Below are 19,537 nucleotides of genomic sequence, written 5' to 3'. Positions count from 1 at the left end.
TGGTGGTTTCCATGGTTATGACCATCCTGCAATCCAGCAGCGGTGGTCCTAATTGCACATTGTAGGTTAAAACACTGGTCTACGATCACTCCTGTGGTCTCTGCCACCAGAAAGGCTGACACTTTTCTGTAATGTGCAATCATGGCCACCGCTGCTGGATTACAGGGTGATCTGTAACCATGGAAACTAACAGTGTATAATGTGATTGGAAAATGAATCCAGCTAGCAAAGGAAGCAATATGGACGATCACAATACATTAGTAAGTGCCTTGTATTAACTTTCTCTACATGATAAATGCCACTTAAGGCTACATTCACATGACCGTATGCGTTTTGCGGTCCACCAATTAAAAATAAATAAAAATAGAGATGACGTCCGTATGGTATGCGTTTTTTTTTTTTTTTTAGCTCGATGGTAACAATGCCTATCCTTGTCCGCAAAACAGACAAGAATAGGACATGTTCTATTTTTTTTGCGGGGCTACGGAACAGACATACGGAAGCGGATAGCACACAGCGTGCTGTCTGCATTTTTTGCGGACCCATTGAAATGAATGTGTTCGCATCCTATTCGCAAAAAAAAAAAAAAAAAAAAGGAACGAACACGGAAACAAAATACGTTCATATGAATGTAGCCTTAGGGTATGTCCACGTATTTTGCAGTAGAATAAACCACCAGGAGATTTGTCCCAAATTTTAACCTTTGCGTGCCAGAGCAGAAATTGTACAGTGTATAGAAGAATTTTTAGGGTACATGCACACGTTCAGGATTCACGTGCGGAGAAATCCGCACTGAAATGCGCCGGTGTTCGCAGGCAAATCTGTGCGGTCAATCAGCATCAATTGGTGCGGATTTACTAAGTAAATGAAGAAAATCCGGTCAGGAAAAATACAATAAATTGACATGCTGCTGATTTTTTAATCCACACCGCGCTGAAAAAATCAGCATCGTGTGCATTGAGAATTTCAAATTCTCATAGAATACAATGTACATGACCTACGGTGCGGATTTTCCACACACAAATCCGCATGCAATCCTGATCGTGTGCATTTAGTCCTTAAAATCTTATCCACTTTGCACTCTGGATTTTTGGCCCCATGCGGCCCTTATCTTAAGGCGATGTTCATAATCGTTGGGAGGCTCCATCCCAGTCTGGAAAAATAGCGCGGCACGCTTAAAGTGCCACTGGAGTCCATGAATCCATCACCAAGTCAACGTAGATAGAGTCTATAGCAAAATATGACAAGGATGTAAGGCTGGCACTTTGCTTTCTACTGCCAGCAGATCTGTCCTAGGCCTGACCCTAGTCCTGCTGCGGCACTTCTCATGGCACAGCATCCTATGAAGGCACATCTGTACCAGAGCAATCGGAAGATCCAAAGGGAGCAGTAAGGTGCCCAGGATAGGCCTCTTTCACACTTGCATTGTCCGGATCCGGCGTGTACTCCACTTGCCGGAATTACACTCCGGATCCGGAAAAACGCAAGTGTACTGAAAGCATTTGAAGACTGATCCGTCTTCAAAATGCTTGCAGTGTTACTATGGCACCCAGGACGCTATTAAAGTCCTGGTTGCCATAGTTGGAGCGGGGAGCGGTATACTTACCATCCGCGCGGCTCCCGGGGCGCTCCAGAGTGACGTCAGAGTGCCCCATGCGCATGGATGACGTGCCATGCGATCACATCATCCATGCGCGCGGGACGCCCTGACGTCACTCTGGAGCGCCCCGGGAGCCGCACGGACGGTAAGTATACTGCTCCCCCGCTCCCCACTACACTTTACCATGGCTGCCGGGACTTTAGCGTCCTGGCAGCCATGGTAACCACTCTAAAAAAGCTAAACGTCGGATCCGGCAATGCGCCGAAACGACGTTTAGCTTAAGGCCGGATCCGGATCAATGCCTTTCAATGGGCATTAATTCCGGATCCGGCCTTGCGGCAAGTCTTCCGTTCTTTTGGCCGGAGCAAAAAGCGCAGCATGCTGCGGTATTTTCTCCGGCCAAAAAGCGTTCCGTTCCGGAACTGAAGACATCCTGATGCATCCTGAACGGATTTCACTCCATTCAGAATGCATTAGGATAATCCTGATCAGGATTCTTCCGGCATAGAGCCCCGACGACGGAACTCTATGCCGGAAGACAATAACGCAGGTGTGAAAGAGCCCATAGTCGCGCCATCTTCCCCTAAGAACTAGGTGGGAATTCTGCATATGCAAGCTGCACATTTTGAGCGGATACATGAGGCAGAAGGGGACATCGACTTCATCGGAGCTGCCAAATAAGGGTGGGTTAACACTAGCGCTAGGGATTCCGTTATGGCTTTCCGTTATAACGGAAAACAACAGAATGCCTAGACAGAATGCAAAACGGACGCCTTTAAAAGGCATTCCGTTTGCTTTCTGTCCTAATAGAAGTCTATGGGAAAGCATAACGGATCCGTCTGGGTCCCGTTATGCAAGACGGAAAACAAAGTCCTGTCAACAGGACTTTGTTTTCCGTCTTGCATGACGGGACCAAGACGGATCCGTTATGCTTTCCCATAGACTTCTATTAGGACAGAAAGCAAACGGAATGCCTTTTAAAGGCTTGCGTTTTGCATTCTGTCATAATACAAGTCTATGGGCAGAAGAACGAATCCGTCCTTCCATCTTGTGGATTCCGTTGTTTTCTGTTATAATGGAAAGCCATAACAGAATCCCTAACGCTAGTGTGAACCCACCCTAACCTTGTTTATCCACACATTGAAGAGGTGAAACTGGGAAGTTCAGCCCCACATTACCTTGCAGTGTTCCTCGGACCGTGCGCAGCCGGCAGATTTATTGCAGGTGCTCAGTGACTGTGCACAGAAGACGTGTGCACAGAAGACAGGCAGTGCCTGCCGCATGGACGGGATTTCTCCACCACGCTGCTGGGAAGAAGCAGTCACCTCCGTGCAGCGCACAACATAAAAAAGCGCCATCAATCACAGGTTATAATTGCTGTGGTGCAGAGCATCAGGCTGCACATCCTGATCAGTCACAACAGGCAGGCGAGCTTGGGTTCTGCTTTCCGTTTGCTAGGATATATGTCAAAGACATTATTGCCGCCATCCTACAGGAGAACACCAAGAAATCTATCCTCTAAGTACAGGCCATGGAGGTGCGATCAGTGAGGGTCCGGACCCTGGGGCCTCCACACTAACCAGTACAAAAGGCTGATGTATGTGTGGCATTGTCTAATAAGGTGGAGCCCAAACAGCCTTGCCCGCCAGTGCCAACAAATGGATGCATGATTTTGTGATAAAATTGTGTCGCCATACACCCAGGTGGGTTTTGGCCGCATGAAATACTACTGCTCGTGTGGCTTTACCCTTGGGCAGCTTAGCCCCATTTAAAAGGTTCTCTCCTCCGAGACATTGCTAAGATATGCCACCAATGTCAGATAGGTGTGGGGTCCCGCACCTCTCTCCAGAACAGGCCCCCGAAAAGTGAAGGGGAGTGGACCATGCTCTCCAATAATTTCTATGGGAGTTCCAAAAACAGAGGGAAGTCCCATAGAAATTAATAGAGAGTGCACCACGCAAGCCAAGCCCACGCTCTATTTTCGATGAACAGAGGCCATGCATGCGCGGCTGCGCTCCATTCACGTCGGGGGTCCTGTTCTGGAGATAGGCACAGGTCCCTAGTGATATATAATTTAGCATGTCTCATTGTCTTGATATCCTAGTGATATGCCACCTATGTCTCAGATGAGACAAGCCCTTTAAGTAAGAGCTGCGGAGCAATAGCACCAGCCAGTACTGCGGCCCACTTATACTGCCAATGGCTGAGGCACGCAAAGACCCCATACTGAGAACGTAAGCAATGTTTAAAACCTGAAAAAACACAAGGACTAAGGACAAGTATTCTCATCATCTCTGCCTGTCACTGTACCCAGAAGCGAATACATTACTATGAATAGACAGAGGTGCATCCAGAGGTCCAGGGAGGCGCTCCCATTAATTATACATATGGAAAGGGTCACTCCATAGACTATACAGAACAAGAGAAAACCCACATACGACTACACAGCATGGTGCAACCTGTGCTGGGCTATGCACCGACTAGGACGACCACTGGACGAGCCGTCTACTGATTTCAGCTGGTGTTACCACCACGACTGCTAAACTGTGGAAAGGAGACCCCTGCACACAGCAGTATTTGGGATCTGTGACCACATACTGTACAACGGTGGTCCTCCAATCACTGCATGTTTTATTACAGGAGGGCGTGACTATAGGAGCCGCAGCCCGGTCCCTGCATCTAGAGGGCCCCGATATGGCAGGCTGGCCGGTGTTAGGTGTGAGCAGAGCCCTGAAGACTAGAAAGGCCAGTAGCGGTTGTTTTTTTGCTTTTTTTTAATGTTTGATCTGGGGCCAGATTCATTTTTCCACCAGAAAGTCCACAAAGAAGATGAAATTTTAACCTCTCATCTACACGCTGCAGAAATTGAGTGAATGTAAATTCTCAAGGGGTGCAAATTTTAACAATCTATTTAGATCTCCCTCTTAAGGCTTGTTCACACGAATCCCGTGCTGCGGTCCGCAATGCACGGGCACCGTCCGTGGGGCAGGCGTATGGGGATCGCAGACCCATTCACTTGAACGGTTCTGCGATCCTTCCGTTCCGCAAAAAGATAAAAGCAAATTCTATCTTTTTGTGGTGCGGAAGCACAGAACGGAACCCCAGAAAGCACTCCGTAGTGCTTCCATAGTGTTCCGTTCTGCATCTCCAGATTTGCGGACCCATTGGAATGAATTGGTCAGCATCCGTGATGCCGAATGGCCACGGAACGGTGCCAGTGTATTGCGGGTCCGCAATACGGTAACGGGCATCACACGTTCATGTGAACGAGCCCTTACACGAGTGGTGAAATCCAGTTAAAATCTGCAGAAAATACGCCATGAAACGCACATGTAATAGGCATGGATTTTGCAGCGGGAATTTCCACATAATATTCGGACATAATATTCTACGTTTGCCTGCAACCCTAAATAGGAGCCGTCACCTCTCCCGACAGGTCCACTTCAGTAACTAGTTGCATTCTCCATGTAATAAGCATTCAGAAGCATCTTTTCATGTAACTGTGTGTTGCTCCTCTGTTATTCCTTCTAGAAGTTTATGAAGGAATTGCCATCTGGGTGTTAGCAGTTCGGGATATGCGCTTGTACAGGGTCAACGGCAGCACTGATTGCATAGTGTCAGACCGGGCAGGGCCACCCCCGCCAACTAGTAAAACCCAGTTTTACATTTATTCATAAACATCCTCTATCGCATCAGTGCTCGCTGTATATAATAAAAAAATAAAATAAAAAAAAACATATCTGAAATTTTGAAACGGGGTGGTCTGAAGTAGACCTAATGAATAACACGAAGACCACATAGTAAGGAAGAAAGTCTAGGATAAAGCGGAAGGTGAAAAAGGTAAAAATCTTCTAAAAAGGTCAATTAAAAAAACAAATGGGATTTAAAATAGAAATATCATTCTAAGACAATACTTCACATACAGCCTCTCTTACCTGTGGGACGCCGGTGAAATCGGAACTGAGTGGTCCATCTGTGAAAGGGGTACCGTTTAATGCAATCTGGAATAAAAAAAAAAAAAAAAACAGAAGAAACCTTATTACACGGAGAAGCGATTTGCCATCAGTAGAGAGACTACACCTTTACACGTAGGCGTGCATATGCAGGTAGGTCGGGCAAGTGCATGATGGGACTATCAAAGGCACGCAGCTCTCCCCATAGATATCTACTGCAATCTGTACTCATGCAAACAAACGTATATTCTTTCAGTGCCCGTTCCTTTTTTTTTTTTTTTGCAGACTGTATACGGAATCATTCTGTTCAACGGGTCAGCAAAAAAAAAAAGAAGTTACTCCGTGTGCATTCCGTTTCCGTATGTCCGTATTTCCGTTCCGCAAAAAAAAAATAGAACATGTCCTATTATTGTCCGCATTACGGACAAGGATAGGACTGTTCTATAAGGGGTCGGCTGTTCCATTCCACAAAATACGGAATGCACACGCACGTCAACCGTACTGGTTCTACACTAAAAGTGCCCGTACACACATGAACCTGAGCTACAAAAACACAGTAGAAACCGCTAGAGTTTGGAGGAACATTTTTGCCAAACAAAAGGCTTTTCAGCATTTTTTCCTACAGAGAAAAGATGGGAAAATGGCAGGAAAAAAAAAAAAACGCCCAAAAAATAAAGAAAAATAGAAAAAAAACACCACAAGCAAGAAAAATGTCCTGCTTCTCCTATTTCCCTAGCTAACATCTGGAGGTGCTAAAAAAAGCACATGTCAAAAAAGGCCACTAAAGCCCCAAATGTGTTGAAAAATGCCACAAAATACCCATCATGTGTGAATCCACCAAACAAAAAAGGTAACTGCGGAATTTACCAAAATTAAAACATAACTGCATAATATTTAAAATTCCAGACAAGAACATGCACCTATCATGACATGTACAGCAGGGCATACTGAGGGCACATGTACCAATACCCTTGCACCACCTCTTCGATATTTCAAACCTCCTGTGAAACCACCAGCGCCGCAAAATAAGAGACGTGTTCTCACCACAGAGAGTCCTCGTTCACATTTCTGTTTTAGACGGAAAGCACAAATACCCATTGACCTCCATATTTTTATTTTTTCACGTCAGTGGAAAAATCATGGAGACATGCACTACTTCAGTCTGTGATGCGGACAAGGTGCACCCATTAAAGTCTGTGGGTCCGTGAAAAACCCACAGACACTACACCGATGGCATCCGATTGGTAGGAGACGCTCTGGAATCTCATTTTCGGCTGAGCAGCGTCCGTGGAATACAGATGACACATGGACGGCAAAAAGCGGACACAAGGAGCGAACATGGAATTAAAGGTACCCCCTAAGACATCGACCTGTATACATGTAATGTGTACGGACAGCTTAAGGCCTTGTTCACTTTGGGGCATGTCTGTTAAAAAAAACTTCATGAATGATACATAGCAGGACCCACACCCAGATGGACCTTTAATAATAGTCCTTACAATATCACAAGCCTTCTCCATGCCGCAGATTAGCTGCCACATAGCCCTTTCATGCCATGAGTGCCACCTATCCCCCTGCATCTGACACTTATGGGTGCAGTTTAATGGGTGCACCTGAGGCCCATAACTAGTACAAGCCAATGAGGGATAAAATGTGGTGCGCCAACGACGAGGACAGGGCACCAATAAAGGCTGGCATCTTCAGCCCATACAAATCAGCTCTCGACAAAACCAGTTGCTCGAGTCAAATATTAATAATTCTGCATCCTGTTACCAGGTTGCAAAAGCCTAAAAATAGTCAGAAGTAGTACTCCGAGACCAGTGACGACGGCGCAGACAGCAGCCATGTTGTGTCCTCCGAGGAGGCCAGGTGTTCACGGGGTTCAGTTTTCTGTTTAACCACAGTCACAAACAAGGTTCAGGCACAACATAAAATCCAACGTAATACTCCTACGCCTTCACCGAGCGGCCCGACGTTACAAGGCTCAACAGAAAGCTTCATGGTCACTTGAGTCCAGTTTCAGACGAGAGAGTTCACTCCGGGGAAGATACTTCGTGAGGGAGCGTTATTTCCCGGCCTGAACTCTGCTCCAGTGGCAGGACCTCACGGCATTATAATGATTTCTAATGCTGTGTGTTCCTGCCCGACGTGATGTAATGAACGGTACTGACATAATGCTGTCAGACATTTTGCCCAGTGGATAGACTGAGAGGGGGGCTGATGATTGGCCTGAGGGAAGCAGGATGGTCGTGTCGACAAACTGTCAGACATCTTGGCTGTTCTGACCTACCTGTTAGGAGGTGTTGGGAGCAGTGGTTATGTGAGGGCGCACACCCTCGGCGAACAGGCTCTGGATCGTTTGATCTTCTGACAACCGCGAGCAGCTCCCAGTTTCACTGTCCACCATGAGGCCCCTTCTTCACACCCCTGTCTGCTGTGGAGCGACACACTGGTGTCATGATCTGCAGAGTCATTGTATACGACAGTCGGTCACCCCTAGTAGTGATACTAACAGCTCAGACAGCACCCACCCAATCAGCTGTTCACAGTATAGGCGCCGGAACAAACGCAGAAAACGTAACCGGGAGTACAGCTCCATCCTCTGTATAGTGGCCATTCTGGTGTACTGCAGATCAGCGCCCTTTAACTTACGTGCTTCGCTGCAGTGCTTAGAACAGCTGATCAGCGGGGTCCAGGGTGTCAGACCCCCACTGATGTGATAGTGATCAGAATAGGTCATCATCTAAAACCTGGACAACCCCTTTAAGTGTGTTTTGACACAAGTAAAGCTCGCCATGTGAACATGTCCTCATAGGTTCCTTTCTGACAAGTGCATGCCTTGATCCTCTCACCATGAAGCAGCTGAAATCCTTGGTGCCTACAGTATCATGGCGAGTTACTATGATAACGGCATCACCGCTCTGAGGGGAACGCTCCCAAGACGTTACGGTTAAAGTATTCTTTACACGTAAGGCGCCGGTTTCCTGCAGATAGGCAGGACAGACATTTTGAATGATTCAGGTACTCAGACCCCCAGCGATCGGGGCAGAAGCACTCAGTTGAGTGCGGCTCGGCTGATCCTCAGGGTCAGGCTTATCAGAATATGAGCTCACAATTTCTATGGCTCCATAAGCCATTATAATCATGTACCAAGCTGGACACAGCCGACTGGGCACTGGGTAACGTGGATTTCATCTCATGAGGTAACCAAAAAGTTCTTTAGAGTAACAGCCTGCGTTATAACCTAGAGCTGCATTCACCATTCCTCAGGCTGCAGAGGGGAAATCGTCCAGCATTCACTGATTGTTCCAAGTCTGTACAGGGGTAAACTCTACAGCCGATCACATTATGGGGTCCAATACAGCACACACAGAGCGCACCCGAAAAATACCAGAGCGCCATCCTCACCTGGTGTCCAGCAGAGTAATTCCTTTGGAAGGGGAGGGCGGCTCCATGTTATTTTTTGGGTGTACTGTACTGGATCCAGAAGCAGCCCCTATCCTCTATATAAAGTGGTCTTCCAACCAATCACACGTGCTGCAGGTCAGTAGTGTCTGTGGCACTTTATGTTAAAGGAGTTGTCCCACAAATATTCTACATTTTTCAAACCAGCTCCTGGATATGAATACTTTTGTAATTGCATGTAATTAAAAATTTAGCATAGCCACTGAGTTATTCAATAAAATGTATCTGTATAGCGCCACCTGTTTGTTCTTTTTCTTATTTCTTTGACTTGCTCACCGAGACAGATGCACATGCTCAGTATCATCTTTCAACTGCGCGGCGATGGGGAGAGCATGGACACGCCCACCGCGCTGCGATGGGGAGAGCATGGACACGCCCACCGCGCTGCGATGGGGAGAGCATGGACACGCCCACCGCGCTGCGATAGGGAGAGCATGGACACGCCCACCGCGCTGCGATAGGGAGAGCATGGACACGCCCACCGCGCTGCGATAGGGAGAGCATGGACACGCCCACCGCGCTGCGATAGGGAGAGCATGGACACGCCCACCGCGCTGCGATAGGGAGAGCATGGACACGCCCACCGCGCTGCGATAGGGAGAGCATGGACACGCCCACCGCGCTGCGATAGGGAGAGCATGGACACGCCCACCGCGCTGCGATAGTGAGAGCATGGACACGCCCACCGCGCTGCGATAGGGAGAGCATGGACACGCCCACCGCGCTGCGATAGGGAGAGCATGGACACGCCCACCGCGCTGCCGTAATAAAGACACTCCCCTGAGCTGTCAGCTTGATATAAATCTCGCAGAGCAATGAGTGGGGAGATCTCTGGATCCATGTGAGGTACAGGGCTGGTTCTAGCTTTGTTAGTTAGAGATAGTCATGTACTAAATGATGTCCGATTTTCAGTTTTTTTTACATTAATCATCAATTAACTCTTAATGTGATTTGAAGTTACGATGGAGCAAGAAACACCATATTTTATGCCCCATATGTATTGTTTCTCGGGGTGAATATCTATATTATAGGGTCCAGGACTGTGGCACTCCGAGTCCCTATGGCACTAAACACAAATGTTTGCTGCATGTATACTCAAGCTGATATTAGATGAACGGTGGCCATACCCGGTGGGAATGGTTGACCATTTACCGACTCTCCAGGCAGTAGCTGATCGGGCATGTTGGATTTCATCATGCCTGAACCTTTTGTTCTCAAAAGGGCCGCCTACAAAAGGTGGGATAACTACACGAATTCCAGGCAAGTACAATAGGCGCCTTGAGGTGCTACAACGGGCTGGAAATATCAGCACTGAATAATCAAGGTCAGGTCCAACCTGTGGCTCTTCAGCTGGCCGGGCATGCTGGGAGCTGTAGTTTTGCGCCAACGCAAAATGTATAACAAGACCCCAACCCTTCATGTACCATTTATGATACTTGTGTCTTCTGAAGGCCCGGGTGTGGCTGCTACCGCTACACCACTATCGCTGCTCCCTCCTGCAAACTCTGCAAGACCCCCATGCTGAAACAGCTGCACACACAGAGACGGCAGCCTCCCCTCCCATAGCATGAAGTCACCCGGCACCCCCCAGGACGTGGCGACAGGTCCGGCCAGGCATTATCATGTAAATGAGCAGGCGGTCTGTCCCTGTACACAACCCTGCTTCCTGCTGCAGATTTACAAAGGGCCGGCATGGGAAAAAGACACTCCACGACTGTCACATGCAGAGCGCAGCTCAATGGAAGAGACCGCCCAGAAAAGCGGAGTCACTCGTCACCTTCAAAGCAGAGAAGTCAGATACCGGCTATACATGAAGCCAATGACACGTCCTGGGACGCAGCCGCCGGCTGCAGGAGAACCCCAGCCATAAACACGCCCAGCGCATTACACCGTATTTTCTACATTATAGCCATCGTTTCTCCAGGCCACTCCAATACAATAACCTCTCCCGATACTAGTCGCCCAATGCAATGATTTCATCTGACAATTAACCACTTAAAGGGGTATTCCCATCTTACACATTGGGGGCATATATCCACCTCTGGACACCACCAACTGGACCTTTAGGCCTCAAGCACATGACCATGTCAGTTTTGCGGTCCATAAAACACAGATACTGGCTGTTTGTGTCCTGCATTTTGCCCGAACGTCTGGCCAACAATAGAGCAATGATATCCTTGACGGTGACACAGACAATAGGAAACTGAATGGACCTGCGGAGGCGAACAGCGCACGGAGTGCTGTCTGCGACCTTTGCAGCCCCATCGAAGTGAATAGGTCCACATCCGACCCCAAAAAAATGAGGACATTACATTTAAATGGGGTCACGATAGATGCGGTCAGTACAACGTGAGCTGTCCGCATCCGTACCTCCGTTCCATGGCCCCACTATTGAAGTGAATGGGATGGCGGAGCTGTAATTATACTGCCACTGCTACGCTATCAGGTAAACAGTGAAGAAAACAGCGCTGCGGCGGGGATCCCCGGAGTAGGACAAGCGCCAATCGGATATTGATGACTTATCCCGAGGATGGGTCATCAATATGGGAAAACGGGACAAACCCCTTTAAGATATAGTTTCCTGACTTTATCCTTTGGTGATTTTTAACATATTTGTGTACCTCCGAATGCGTCACTACGGCACGGGCTGCTCAGGAAATGATGCATCATTTCCCCCATCGTCTTAGGAAAGCCCAGTGACGTGATCGAAGAGGAGAATCCCTTTTGATCACGCTGCAGTCGCTCTCAATGTGACAATCAAATGGTTAACATGCCAGGATCAGGAGGTTTCTCTAGTGCCGGCCAAGGATGAGCAACCGCCGGCTGTTCTGAAACTACAACTCCCAGAATCTTCATTTCACTTCTGCGGGAGTTACAAGAACAGCTGAGTAAGGTTGCATGCTGGGAGTTGTAGTTTCACAGCAGCAGGAGTGCCAGAAGTTGCTGATCCCTGACCTAGGATGTCTTTAGTACGGCAATTCAATGGTGTTAGAATATACTATGTGAATACACCTCTCGCCCCACCGCCACTTCTGGGGGGTAGCGCAGCACTGGTTCACTTGAATGGAGGGGGCACAATATGCAGGGAAAGAGTGACAGCAGAGCGCCCCCTTAATTCTCAAAATCAACCTGACTTGCCCCCACCAAAGTGTTTGCTAATAGGCCCCGACTTTATGAAATGGAATACCCTTTACGCTGGGTTCACACCTGAGCGTTCTGAAAGGAGCGCTCTGTATGCGCGATTGTACCAGCGTTTACAATCGCGCATACAGAGACAAGCGAACGCCCATTGTCGCGCGTTCCCGAAAGTCTATGTACGGGAACGCGCGACAAAACGCCCCAAAGAAGCTCAAGAATTTTTTTGAGCGTAGGGCGTTTTTCAGCGCGTTCAAACGCGCTGTAAAACGCTCAAGTGTGAACCAGGACCATAGGGAAGCATTGGTTTTCATGTGTTGAACGCGCTGTAAAACGCTCAGGTGTGAACCCAGCGTTAAACTATCATCCAGCTTTGCCTGAAGCAGATAGGACTAAGGTAAAGAGGGAAAAAAAACTTAATTTTTGACAACGTGACGGCTTGTTTTCCCAGTGTTTGTCCTGCATGACAGCAGATGGGCAGCTATACGAAACCTACCGCAGTTCAGTCACTAAACTGCTAATATAATCAGCACAGCGAGTGGCAGCCACTGACAGCGGGTACATGCCCCGGGGCAGCAGACCCCTGGAAGTGCTCGCTTTTTATTTTCTGTTGCTAAATGAAGATGTGTTTTTTTCAGATTGGGAAAAACTCTGGTACCTGCTTCACCTGTAAACAGTAATGAGGAGGGGGCTGACAGCAGGGGCGCATGCACGTAGAAGGGGGGGTACATATAGTATCAGGAGTCAAATGCAGACAAGAAATGCTGGATGCCTTTACTATACATCCAGCCAAAAGAAGGCCTCATGCATACGACTGCCATTTTTTTTTTTTTTTTTTTTAACGTATCGCACAGACAGACATTTTCTACTGCTCAACAAAAAAATAATAAATGCGGACAGCACAGGGATCGTGTGTTCTGTTCCACAAATGGTAGAACATGTCCTATTCCTGTCCGTTTTGTGGCCGAGAATAGTCATTACTATTGATAGGACTGAGAAAATTGTGGCAAGCACACAGCCGGTACCCTTATTTTGCAGATCAGCGACTTGCGGACCGTCTGCATGAGGCCTTAAAGGAATGGTCCCTTGAAGTAAAAAGGGTAGAATTGTAATTCCAAACAGAAACCATCGACGGGTGTGGCGCTGTTTTTTGGAAACCTGCACAGCAACCCTATTATTTGGAAACCTGCACAGCAACCCTATTAGGGATCGCCCGATTATCGGATATTATCGGCTGATATTCAGGATTTTCTACATTATCGTCATCTAACCTTGCCGATATACCGATAACTAGTATAAAGAGAATACTAGTGAGCACTTCCATTATGGCAGCACGCACTAGTATGCATTGGAAGCAAGGAGCGGGGGAGAAGCGCAGCAAGTGCTTCCCATACTCACCCTCCCTGGTCTTCTTTGATGGGGCCCGCACTGCACTGTCCTGACCCCATACAGCGTCAGGACGTAGTGCGCGCAATATGACCGGACGCTGCATGCTGTCAGGTGACAGTGCAGCACGGGCTGGAGAAGACAGGGGAGTGAGATGAGGAGCTGCGGCACAGGAGAGGCGAGGAGTTTTTTATTTTATTCATCTGAGGTCTGATAGGGGTTAATAAAGGTCTAATCTGAGGTCTGATGGGGGTTAATAAAGGGCTGATCCAAGGGCTGATGGTGGTTAATAAAGGGCGGATCCAAGGGCTGATGGGGGTTAAAAAAATCGGTGAGGGGGGGGGGGGTGGAAATTGGCACTAGTATATTATAAATGTAAATTATAAATTGACTACCAACTAAGGGCGTTAGTAATTTATAATTTACATTTATAATATACTAGTGCCAAATGCAAATTTCCACCACCTCAGTTTATTATATTATATATATTGAGATATAAAATATCGGTATAAATTATCGGCTATCGGCCTGAAAGTTCACAGATTATCGGTATCGGCTCTAAAGAAATCTATATCGGTCGATCCCTACCTATTACACCCAAATATTCTGCAACATGGGTGACTTAGGACTGACGTCCATGGTGGACAGCATCGGGGGTCATTTCAACTAAACATAATTTCTCCCTTGTTAAGGGGTTGGTGCACAAACAATATTTCCACAGGTAAGATCATTGAGAGTCCCACTGCTGGGACCCCACCAACCACGAGAACCGTGGTCCCCGAGTTCCTTGTGTGAAAGGAGCGATACTGGACCACCACCTTCTATGGGACAGCAGAGTCCGGTGCCAAATGAGGGGCGTACTATGGTAACACCGCAGGTACAATGCAATATGGAAAGCGTATAAATGACCAAGCTGGACATGGACCTAAGAAAAACTAAGTGTACATCAATGTACGACTTTAATCACCTTTACAAATTACAGCCACTTATCCATCACGTCCTTTTAATTATTTTTTCATAAAACACTGCTTTAGCTGTGCGATTTGCTGCACTCCTCTAGTGCAGTGTATTATACATGTCAGTGCAAAATCGCCTATAGGGTCCTGCCTTAGGGCTCATGCACACGTCCGTTTCGTGCATTGGGGACCTCAATTTGGGGTCCCCAATGCAGGGGCACCATGCGGTTTCTGCAGATGGATGCAGACCCAATCAACTTGAATGGGTCCGTGATCCGTCCGCATGGCAATAAATAAACCATGGTCAGTTATTTTCCAAGTAATAAATATTACAGGGATTGGGTCTAAGCACCAGGCTTACAGAAACACCCGAGCGGGCCGGAGATCTGCTGCTTCTCCAACTCCTATTGTAGTGAATTGGCGCTAAGAGAATAGAAACGCAGAACAAGCGACGCTGCTTCCGTAACTCCCGTGGAAAAAGAAGAGATGGGACAACCTCTTTAATCACCCATCTTTGGGATATGTCATCATTCCCCGATTAGTGCGGTTCCTACTGCCAGCGCCCCTCTTAGGCCTCTATCACACAGGCGAGATTTCCACACGGGTGCAATGCGCGAGGTGAACGCATTGCACCCGCACTAAATCCGGACCCATTCATTTCTATGGGGCTGTGCACATGAGCGGTGATTTTCACGCATCACTTTTGCGTTGCGTGAAAAACGCACAATATAGAACATGCTGCGATTTTCACGTAACGCAGGCCCCATAGAAGTGAATGGGGCTGCGTAAAAAATCGCGAGCATCCGCAAGCAAGTGCGGATGCGGTGCGATTTTCACGCACGGTTGCTAGGAGACGATCGGGATGGGGACCTGATCTTTATTATTTTCCCTTATAACATGGTTATAAGGGAAAATAATAGCATTCTGAATACCGAATGCATAGTACGATAGGGCTGGAGGGGTTAAAAAAATTAATAATTTAACTCACCTTTGAGGAATAGGAACTTTGATGACCTCACTACGCTCATCACATGATCTTTTACCATGGTGATGGATCATGTGACAGACCATGTGATGAGTGTAGTGACATCAAAGGTCCTATTCCTCAAAGAAGACAGAAGAGATGCCACCTGCGCGAACAAGTGGATTAAGGTGAGTTAAATTTTATTTTTATTTTTTTTAACCCCTCCAGCCCTATTGTACTATGCATTCTGTATCAGAATGCTATTATTTTCCCTTATAACCATGTTATAAGGGGAAATAATACAATCTACACAACCTTGAACCCAAACCTGAACTTCTGTGAAGAAGTTCGGGTCAGGGTACCACATTCAGTTTTTTATCACGCGAGTGTAAAACACATTGCACCCGCACGATAAAAACGGAAAACAATCCCAGTCAAAACTGACTGCAATTGGGTACCTACTCGCACAGGTTTACCGCAACGCATCCAGACCTTATCCGTACACGCTTGTGTGAAAGAGGCCTTATGCAAGAACTGTGGCCTCAGGGTGTATCAGATCAGCGCGGGTCTGACTCGCGGCACTCCCACTGATCAGCTGTTTGAAGAGAAGGCAGTGTACATACGAGCGCTGCCTTCTTTGTTCTATTTACCTGCTCGCTGCAGCAATGCAGTGGTGAGCAGGTGTAATTACAAGTATGGTGTCCCCAAACTACAACTCCCAGCATGCAACTTTACCCTCCTGTTTCATAGAAGTGTAAAGAGGATACTGGGAGTTGTAGTTTCAGAACAGCTGGAGTGCCGGAGGTTGCTGATCCCTGCTCCAGCAGAACAAGCATGGTGGGACACTACAGACAATGATGGTAGGAGGCACATTTAAAGGGGTTCTGCAGCTTTTTATTACTGATGATCTATCCCAGGGAATGAGCAACCTTTGGCACTTCAGCTGTTGTGAAACTACGACTCCTAGCATGCTCCTTTCACTTCTGTGGGAGTTCAAAGAACAGCCAAGCAAGTGTACATGATGGGAGATGTAGTTTCACAACACCTGGAGTGCCAGAGATTGCTGATCAATCCTCTGGATAGATCATCAGCAGTCTGATTGGCGGGGGTCTGAAATCTGGGACCCCGCCAATCAGCTGTTTGAGAAGGCAGCGACACTGGCAGTAGCACTGCAGCCTTCTCGTTTACCACAGGACCAGTGAGGTCACGACCAGTATCATTGGGCTGGGCGCAGCTAAACCCCGTTCACCTCAAGGGGGCTTAGGCACACCTAGACTAGTGATACTAGTGATGGCGTCACTGGTCCTGATGGGAAACGAGAAGGCTGCAGTGCTACTGCCAGTGTCGCTGCCTTCTAAAACAGCTGATTGGCGGGGGTCCCATGTGTCGGACCCCTACCAATCACATGCTGATGACCTATCCTGAGTATAGCTCATCAGTAAGAAAAAGCTGCAGAACCCCTTTGAGGTGACCGCATGCGCCATTGCCGATTGCTTCAATGGTCAGCTATGTCATCTAAACATGGGGTGCGTCTTATAGTCTGAAATGTATGGGAAATAGATTGGGACAAAAAAAAAAAAAAGTTATGAAGGTGGACATAACCTTGAAACTCAAACAGGGCAAGTTCGTCTCCCCACCACTGCCCTCATCAGATCACAAAGCCGCAATATAACCTGGGACTTTACAAAAGCACAGGCGAAAACTGGGCGAAATCAATTAGGCCGCATTCAGATTTGAGAGCATGCTTATATCTGCCTATTATATTGCAGACAGCAAAATATATAATACTGCAATGCAAAACGTAGTAAAAATATTGCAGATGTTGCCTATTTTCCACATAGTAAATTTACAGCACAATGCTTGACAACAGGATTTTATAAAACCCTATTCACACATGTGGAATTAGCAGGTCCTCTTAAAGCTGCATTAAAGAACTTTTACTGCGCTCCCCAGCAATAAACACTAACACGCAGGGGCGACAGCCACCACTCGCCGGACGTCTCAGTTTGCATCACCTAACATTCACCAGTACAGCGAGTGGCCTCCATGAGTGGACAGGTATCAGGCGGTGTCACCCCGTGGCATCTGTTGCTAATATTCGGGCTTGCTGCTTTGCAGGGAGCACGAATCCTTCGATAAAGCGTGCTGCAATTATACAGACTCCCGTTCACACCCAGTACGAGACCTTGCGGCGTGCCGTTTATGTGACACTTTCATGAGATATGAAGTTGTGTGTGACAGACGTGCGAGGATGAACACTTAGGGCCAATATAATAACACTTACAAAAAGGGCTTATGCACACTGCAAATTGTGGATCCACAAAAAACAGATACCGGCCGCGCACATTCCGCATTTTGTGGAATAGAACAGTCCTATCCTTGTCCTTAATGCGGACACGGAGTCATTTCCATTTTTTTGCGGCCCCATGGAAGGGACTGGCCAAGCAGCGGTGGTAGCAGTCATGTGCCCTGCCTGCACGTCACCACTAAGGCCATGTATTGGCTGGCAGCGCCAACATGCGTGTCACATTTCCAGTCCAGCAGGCACCAGAAGTGTAGGTGGTGGAGATGGAATTGGGGAAAATGTGGTTCTCCATGCAGTAACAATCACCTGTTACCTTCATTCTATGGGTCAGTACGATCACAGCAATAATACATTTTTATAGTTTTTCTAGTGTTTTTATACAAAAATAAAAATTAATTTGAAAAATTGTCATGCACCCACAGCTCCGTGGTTACAGACTACAAACGCATTCTGTGTAGTCTGATTCTGCCGGCATACTCTCCTTCCCCTTCCTGCTAGTCTATCAAAGATATTGAATTTTATTCAATGGAGCAGTAAGAGTTTTTTTAATAAATTTTTTGAAGACTCACAAAAGTGTATAGAGAGCGAACCACGAAAGTGAGGAGACCTCTCCGTTCCCCACTTTACCGCCATGGGAATTCCAAAAATCTAGCGCTCAGCTATTTTCAAAACAGTCATGGTAAATGGAGGGTTGCCGAGAATACGTGGCTTGCCGGGCTCACCTGGGCGGTAGACGCCAGCTTGCCGGGCTCACCTGGGCGGTAGACGCCAGCTTGCCGGGCTCACCTGGGCGGTAGACGCCAGCTTGCCGGGCTCACCTGGGCGGTAGACGCCAGCTTGCCGGGCTCACCTGGGCGGTAGACGCCAGCTTGCCGGGCTCACCTGGGCGGTAGACGCCAGCTTGCCGGGCTCACCTGGGCGGTAGACGCCAGCTTGCCGGGCTCACCTGGGCGGTAGACGCCAGCTTGCCGGGCTCACCTGGGCGGTAGACGCCAGCTTGCCGGGCTCACCTGGGCGGTAGACGCCAGCTTGCCGGGCTCACCTGGGCGGTAGACGCCAGCTTGCCGGGCTCACCTGGGCGGTAGACGCCAGCTTGCCGGGCTCACCTGGGCGGTAGACGCCAGCTTGCCGGGCTCACCTGGGCGGTAGACGCCAGCTTGCCGGGCTCACCTGGGCGGTAGACGCCAGCTTGCTCACGCAGCCCTGGCCCTATAGAATTAATGGGGCTTCAGTAAAAAACGCATTGCGTCCGGAAGCAAGTGCGGATGTGATGCGTTTTTCACTGATGGTTGCTAAGAGATGTTGTTTGTAAACCTTCAGTTTATCACGCGCATGAAAAATGCATTTCACCCGCGCGGAAAAAACTGAACGCAATCAGACAAAACTGACTGAACTTGCTTGCAAAATGGTGCGAGTTTCACTGAACGCACCCTGAACGCATCCGGACCTAATCCGTCACGGTCGCGTGAAAGAGGCCTAACCGTATACATATAAGACAATAACCATTACATAACAAATCCAAGGAAATATACCAACTAGTGCAAACCCCTTCCAGAGAAATATTACGCTTATTAACCCATCAGTGTGATGACAATCACAGGATGCTGATTTTCTCTAACCCCCGCAGCAGGGACATGACTGGTCGCGGCGCTCCCAGCACTGCTCCATTTCAAATAACAGGCTATAATATGTTTACAGGTCATGGAAAGCTTGCAGAACCAAAAGCCGCCGCCGAGTGCTGTGTTACAGGGCATCAATACTTCAGCAAATCGT

The 19,537-nt window shown here is 47.9% G+C and overlaps 1 protein-coding gene across 3 annotated transcripts in view; it reads right to left on the bottom strand.

Annotated features, from left to right (window-relative positions):
• FAM193A (family with sequence similarity 193 member A) overlaps window positions 1-19,537 on the bottom strand; it is a 92,452-nt gene that overhangs the window by 55,236 nt on the left and 17,679 nt on the right. For all 3 annotated transcript variants that reach the window (XM_044295553.1, XM_044295558.1, XM_044295565.1), the window contains exon 2: window positions 5,536-5,601. In XM_044295553.1, the coding sequence (XP_044151488.1) occupies window positions 5,536-5,601 (66 nt within the window). The remainder of the gene's footprint in view (window positions 1-5,535; window positions 5,602-19,537) is intronic.

The sequence above is a fragment of the Bufo gargarizans genome, chromosome 1, assembly GCF_014858855.1.
Source record: "Bufo gargarizans isolate SCDJY-AF-19 chromosome 1, ASM1485885v1, whole genome shotgun sequence".
Classification (NCBI taxonomy): Eukaryota; Metazoa; Chordata; class Amphibia; order Anura; family Bufonidae; genus Bufo; species Bufo gargarizans.
The sequence above is the reverse complement of the archived record's forward strand: the minus strand, read 5'-3'. Positions and strand labels throughout refer to the sequence as shown.